The sequence below is a fragment of the Bubalus bubalis genome, chromosome 15, assembly GCF_019923935.1.
Source record: "Bubalus bubalis isolate 160015118507 breed Murrah chromosome 15, NDDB_SH_1, whole genome shotgun sequence".
Lineage (NCBI taxonomy): Eukaryota > Metazoa > Chordata > Mammalia > Artiodactyla > Bovidae > Bubalus > Bubalus bubalis.
The window spans coordinates 1,354,960-1,362,429 of NC_059171.1; the positions used below are offsets into that span (position 1 = coordinate 1,354,960).

At 39.5% G+C, this 7,470-nt stretch overlaps 2 protein-coding genes across 2 annotated transcripts in view; both read right to left on the reverse strand.

Annotated features, from left to right (window-relative positions):
* The window catches only part of IMPA1 (inositol monophosphatase 1), a 31,567-nt gene extending 27,738 nt beyond the window's left edge, over positions 1 to 3,829 (reverse strand). The window contains exon 1 of the mRNA XM_006074707.4: positions 3,767 to 3,829. The gene's annotated coding sequence lies outside the window, so the exon portion shown is untranslated. The remainder of the gene's footprint in view (positions 1 to 3,766) is intronic.
* SLC10A5 (solute carrier family 10 member 5) lies at positions 1,549 to 7,379 on the reverse strand. The gene has a single exon (XM_045162768.1). It carries the CDS (start codon positions 4,086 to 4,088, stop codon positions 2,772 to 2,774), a length of 1,317 nt encoding a protein of 438 aa, XP_045018703.1. The 5' UTR covers positions 4,089 to 7,379; the 3' UTR covers positions 1,549 to 2,771.
* Positions 7,380 to 7,470: the final 91 nt, after the last annotated feature.

Sequence of the window (7,470 nt, forward strand, 5' to 3'; positions counted from 1 at the left end):
TCTCTCATTCTTAAAGAACAAGTAAGTAGCTTGAATAACTTCATCCCCATCTAAATCAGACAAACTGTCTCATGTAAAATTTCAGTCTTTCCCTGATACATCTGTAAGATAAATGAAATACATTTCAAGTTCCATTCATACACATTTGTCTGCTTTTAGGTGCAAGATCAAACATGCATAGAGTAACCATAATAATTAGAGTTTACTGTGTGTTAGGCATTATTCTGAGGATCTTACTAATGTTAACTCATTTACTCCTCATGAAAATACCATTAGGTATGTATTATCATTATCCCCACTTTCCACATCAATTTAGGCACAGAGAGATTAAGTAACTTGACCAATGTCACCCAGCTGGTGATAGAGCTGGAAATGAAGACCCAGGCATAACCTGGCCCCTAAGTATATGATATTGACTTTTACAGACATTAATGATTAATTAACTCAATGTTTTCTGAGCACCAACTTGATTAAAGGCATTGGTTAAAAACTACAGGGAATTCAAAGAATAATATGTGGTCTCTGCCTTCAAGAAACTCCTATTTTGGTTTTTGCCTCCAGTAGAAAGCAGCTGCTGTGGGTGGTTATTACTGTCAACCTGAATCCATCACCATCTATGGTGTCAATGACCCAGAGTTTCATGCCAGAATTACAGGCGTAGGAGTTGAGCAATATCTTAAATTTCAACTGAATCTCTTCCTTTTACAAATTTGAAAACTGAACTGCAGAGAAACGTCTTGTTTCTCTGCAAGGTAAAGGATAAAGTACAACTAGAAAGGCAATTTCTTATCTCCCTATCAGTAAAATATGTTCATGAAAATGTGCAAAAGTCAAATGTATGCAAGCTTAATTATAATTTAATGTCCTAAGTGGAGATTTCTGTTTTAATGGAGTCAACAGTAAAGTGTTTCATGTAGGCAATTATCATTTTATAAAATGAATAATAACCATCCACCAACCATGCCAAACCAGGGCGTTGATAAATCTTGGTATTCAAATACTGGATTTGGTAAAATACGAAAAAAAAAAACCAAAAAAAACTATGGTTGTCTTGTCAGTTGGCAAACTGAACAAAAGTTCCCAAATACTATAAGTAAGATGGTGAATGACACTGACAGGAAAATGTTCAAAGTTTTAGCTTCCATACTAAAGTCATCAGATTGGTATTTCAAAACAATAGTAGGTACACCAGGGTCAAAAGTTTGAAGTGTGGTAAAATAATTATAGCAGCTAACACTTGAGGAGCATGTACCCTGTTCTAAGTACACTGTCCATAAGATCTCAGTTAACTCCTATGACAATTTGATGGCGTTTACACTATCATCTCCATTTTTTAGGTGAAAACATGGTACTACAGAGTGATTAAGTACTTTGCCTACAACTACAGGCCTGTGAAATGTGGGAAGCAGATTTATTTAGTGATGTTTCTCTTTCTTGATGCCCACACTCTCTTTGGAAAAAAGTGAAAACTGAAACTAGATACTAAAAATTGCCTTTAAAAACTCAATGTTAGTATAAAAACAAGCATACTATTCATTTGGGCCCTAGTCTGTGCTTCAACACTTTATTTGAATAAGCACATAGGAAATGTGCTAGACATTATGTAAAGTATCAAAATAAATATTATTTGCATTAGCATATTCTACTGTTTATATTCTACTGTTTATGCTATTATATAAACTTATTATATTGCATTGTTTACATGTTATGTTTATAAAATACATGTTCAAAGACTTATAGCAAGATAAGGAGGATACAATAGCAACACAAAGAACTGTAATGCAAGCCAGACTGGCTAAATACTATGAATGTAAAAAACTGATGAGAATTTAGAGGAAATTTCAATTCCCAGTAGCTAGCAGGGATTAGTTAAAGCTTGTGTTTGAGCCAGGTCTGTGAGAGTGGTCCGAGTTTAGACAGAGATGATGTGGGCCCCTCAGGTTGCAGGGACGATGTGAACAAAGGGCACAGTCATGAGTGACCCAGTTATCTGCTGATTGGAACAAAGCCTGCGTGTAAAAAGTAGGAGAGGAGATAAAACCGGAAAGCTAAAGTCAGCAGAGTAGGAAATGCCTCACTAGGAATACAGACTTTATTCAAGAGGTGACACGGCTTTGCAGCAGGGAAAGCACATGATCAAAGTTAAGTTTTAGGAACATTAATCTGCCAGTGATTGGAGAGTAGACAGGCCAAAAGCTGGGGAAGAAAGGTTTAGGGAGGCAGCAATCTAGGGCAGAACAAAAGCAGGACTGAGAATGGAGAGGAGACGGCTAGAGAGCTATTACAGGAGACGGTCTGTAGGAAACAGCTACTGCAATGAAGGAAAGAGGAGGGAAGAAGGGAGAAGAGTGGGGAGAGAGGACCCTGTGCCCCAAGGCAAACGGTGGAGACGACGGGAGGGACACCGAGGAGACCAGAGGTGCTGCATTTAAGATGGACTGATTTCAATAGGAATTTACATGTCCCTTCACTGTGTGAGTGGTTACCAAATGCCTATTGTGGAAGGGCAGCCCTCCTATAAATACTTGGGATATATCATAATAAAGTATTATATTCCAATCCAATGCTATAGTAGTCTCCTTCTGAATTCCTACACATTTAACAGTCTGGACTGTCCATTGGGTGTTAGGCACATATGACTGTATTTCTCCCCTAATGTCAAGTTTTCAATCAGAGCATAAGTGAGTTGAGAGCAGGAATCATCTTGGATATTCTTTGCATCTCCCACAGTATCTCATTCAGAGTAGGAAAATTCAGGAAAGCTTTAACCGTTAGACTGGGGGATTTTTCATTCTTTTTTCTTCTATGTTAAGGATACATCTTTTCTTAGCCTTGTAGAACAGAAGGATCAGTAACATTTCACATCCAGAACACATGGCCACTGTAAACGGAGCCACAGACGCTAAGTCTGCATCAGACTGTGAAAAGGAAAGCTGAATAATGGCAAGGGCTAAGAAACTATTCAGTACCCCACCTTCAATAGCAACAGTTTTACAAACAGGAAGAGGCAGCATAGAAATTTTAGCAAAAAAGTACCCGAACAACAAGCCCAAAGCAGGAACTAAGACACCCAACAGAAGCACGTCTAGGTTCACTGTTTTCAGAAACACCAATCCCATGCTGAAAGTCACATAAATCCCTATAAACATTAAAATAAAACTCAGAGGCCTAATGATCCTCTCCAAGAACTTTGCTTTGTCAGGTAGTCTATGCTTGATGACTATTCCCACTGACATTGGTGCGAGGATGAAAAGGAGGGTTGACATAATTTTAGAAATAGGAATATGCAGTGTACCCGATAACCCTAAGATTCTACTGTATATGTACGAATTGGTAGGCATCGTGACCAGTGCCAGAAACGTTGACGTGCAAGTCATCAGAATGGCCAAAGTGACATCTCCTTCTAGAAGCAGAGCAAAGAGGTAGCCCCCACCCCCACCTGGGCACGTACAGGTGACTATAAATCCAAACGCCTGGGCCTCAGGCAAGGCCAAAATCTGCGTTAGAAGGAATCCACAAAACGGCATAAGAAAAAACTGTATAACCGCCCCAAGAACTACCGGCAAAGGTCTCTTCCACACTGTTTCAAACACCTGGAACTCAATCTTGCAACCAAACGCACATTTATTTAACAGTATCATTGGCAGAAACAGCATTAAGATGTTTCTGTTGATGAGGTTTGATGCCTGGAAAGGACTGCCTTGTCTCTGTCTGAGCACTCTGACTCGGACATTCTTTATCTCTTCAATGAGCCTTTCGCGCCTACCTTCTGAATCCCACAGCTGAACGGTCAGATTTGTCTCTCCGTCTCCACCCATCACCAGGTGTATGGTAAAGTTGGTCACATCCGATAAGGCCTTGGTCACATTCACCACTTGGAGCATTTTATCGTCTTCCAGTTGCACACGGAGGTAGCTGGAGTTTGGTTGTTTATCTCTGTAACTTGACCTTACAACGACAGTTTCTTCCGTCTTTGTGATAAACAGTACTTCAGTCTTCTCTATGTTCAGGAAACTGAGAAAGGATTTCCTGGCTTCTCCAAGAGTCACAGATGACAAAAGCAGGACGATAAAAAGTTTTCTAATCATTTTAAAGTTTAAAAGAATCCCGTACGCAAAGCTAAACTGAAGGACATTCTTCGTACAGGTGTTCCAGTGATGGTCTGAAGTTGTTAGTTAACAGTTGTTTCTGCCGGATCAAAGTTCAGTAGGAGGGACTGTTGTACTATTCAAACAAGTGCAGAGCTGTCCAAGGAGTGACACAACCGGTTTAACCCAGTTATGAAACGTAAAAGACACAGCATTTAACAGGTTCAGTTTATCACCATCGAAACCTAGCTCTTTCCCGCCCAACCCCACCCCTTTCCTCATTTCTGCCACTGGAAAAACAGCCTCCTATTTACCTGAATTTAACACCTTAGTGTCATCGTCTTTGAGTTCTGTTCCCTCCTATGCTAAAAGCAGACAGGATCCAAAAATTTAAATAGATGGTGAGGAGGCCTAAAGTTGAGTACTATTATTTTATTCATTCAGGTCAAAATCAAATAAAAATTTACTAAACGCATGTGCTGGGGGCCTGGGCCAGGAGCAGGGTACACCACAGTAACCAAGCCAGCTGATTCTTCTCTCCTGGAGCTTAGTCCTGGCGGCTCTTTAACATTACTTACGAAACTGCGGAGCCCATAACCTGGCCTTGCAGCAACCTTAGGCTAGTAAGTTTTCCCACAACTCTAAACAGTGATCCTATCAGTGAGGCAAAAACTGAAACTGTCTGTGGTGTCCTTAGGTAGAAAAACAATTTCCTGGGTGGTTACCCCATAGCTTGGCATCTAGAGAAAGCATATAGCCGTATGCACGGCCAAAGAAACAGTCTGGTTAGTGGACCACTGCGGCTGGGCGCTCGGACTCTGATCCAATGGGGTGACGGAAGGCCACTGGGACTAACTCTGAACTCTTCTTCCCTCCTTGTAACACTACTCCTGGTTCACAGCTAAGAACAAAGATAGTTCAACTGACCCAACTTAGGCCATATGCTTGAGGGCTGCCAAAAATAAGGAAAGGTATCAGGCTTTTTGGACTGCAATCCATAGACTCACAAATGCTTTCAATTTTCCAGACAAGAGGAGGGGTTTGTGATGCTAAGCAGGAAAAAAAAAAGACAAAACAACAAAAAACCCTTTATAGTTATCTACTACCGGGCCTATAGAACTAGTAGTCTCTGATCATATAACCATTTCAGCAGACCCTTCATGTAATCATGACAATGTGTCTCATCTAACAATGACAGTTATGTACTGAGTATTTCAGATCATAAAACATTTGCTCTTCAAAAACTCTCCAAGCAATTTTTATTGCACATTTTTACAAGTTTTTGAAAATTTGATTTATGTAGGTTAATATTTCAAATGCAATACATTATAGTTCATAAATTTTATTTCCATGTATCACATTAAGAAAAACAAGATACAGTGTACCAATACTGAAAATAGCAACTGGAACTGTTTCTGTGATATCTCAATTAAATTCTCAGGGAACTTCCCTGGTTTAAAAAGATGAGAACAACAGACATGAAGGACTTGAAGCCAAAGCTGCCTTCATGTTATGTGACCAAATATCTTCATTCACAGTCATTGTCTCCCACGTCAAAGAGGTATGACATGTAAATTTTACTTTCCTCAGATTCTTCCATCTGCAGCCTTTCCCCTTCTCCTTAAGAATTATCTAGAATAGAATCTGACAAATCTGGGGAAAATCTAGTAGTTCATCATTCACATGTCTTTACTGGCTGCTTACATGACAACTCATTTCCATCATCATGTACGTTAAATATTTATCTGAGTTTAAAACTTATTTCAATTTGTGGGTTTTCTACTTTTAGTTCTAGTTGCCTGTGAGCAGTGAAAAGATTCTAAAGGGCAAGGTGGGTACAGTCAACCTTAGAACTCCTCCGCCCATGGGATTTTCCAGGCAAGAGTACTGGAGTGGGGTGCCACTGCCTTCTCTGTATTAAGCAGACACAAAGCCTTAAAAGAAAGCCTGAGAAAGGGGTCGGATTTCAAGAGTCATTTGGAAATGAGACCCTCGAGGGACTTCCTCTCCTGCCCACAATGCATCTGGATCCTCCCAGCATCTGGATCCATAGAGCCTCCAAGAATGCTGGCAACTGTGTCTCTTCCAACTAGTCCACTCAACTATCCGAGATAAGATTTCTGATGATTTAAGTAAGTCCTTCCACCACACTGCTTTCTCTTTTCTAATCATGACAGGCATGACAGGACCTGTTCTTTGGTCTCCTCAAGTTTAGCTCAATCTCTGCAGCCTCTCTCTTTTCAACCCCATTGGTATTTTTTCTGGCACATTTAGCTTTTGTTCAGTTCATGGTCAGCTTACTCTGTGCAAGTAATTATGACAGATGCTAAGGTATTAGTTGGTATTAAAACTTTCTGGTATTTGGTAATATATTTAAGGATTATTTTTACTTCTGGTCTTCTGGTTTCTGATAAAAGAGTTATTAGAGCATGACGACACTTACTATATATTCATTTGGCACTTGCCATACTGCTTTGTATTTTAGTTTTAATTAAGTATGCATTTCTTCATTGTATCCACCATGGCAGTTAGAATCAAATCCTTACATTTAGAAGGTACTTGAATAACTTGGTTAATAAATGAATGTATAAGCAGCTGATAGAAATCAGAAGTTATCTCCATTCACTGCATGAAAACAGTATGAAGAAAGAATTAGAGATGAAATAAACATTCTGAGTTTATTCCCTTAATTAAACCTAAAGCCACTACCCCTGTCTATTGCAAAGTAGGAAAGGGACAGATAACAAACAGAAATAATTTCCATTCCTTCTCTATAGTGGTACTTTGTGGAGTATAGATGGAAGACATGAGTCAGGAGCATTAATTTTAATGTGTTGGTACAAGGTTGTTACTTTTGGCATGTGTTGTGCTTGGGTATATATAAAGGGCCTGTAATGAACTTCAGCTATCCCATCTTCCTTTTTATTGTAATATATCCATACCAACAAAATGATGAAGTCACTGGAGGGGGTTTTTATCAGAGATATGCCCCAAAGCACTTAGGTGGCAACAAAAAAATAATTTCTTCTTCCTAGGCCTGAGATTCCTCATCTACAAACTTTGTAGAGTGAATGAGATGACCTCTAAGTTTCTATGATTCATGTATACACACCAATTTACACATCATAATGGAGGCAGATACTAAGGCTATACTTCCCCACCCCATGAGACTAGGCTTGGTCATGTGTCTTGCTTAAAGCAAAAGGTCATGCATCTTATCTTCTAAGAGCCATTTCTTTCTTCTACCATAAGAACAGCAATGTCCCCCAAAACGGTCATTGCCTCATCTTAGGTTCTGGGTAGAGCAGACTCACGGCCCATCAAAGCTGACATTTAACCAAATGAGAAATATATCTTTGTTGTAATTACAGCATAAACTAAT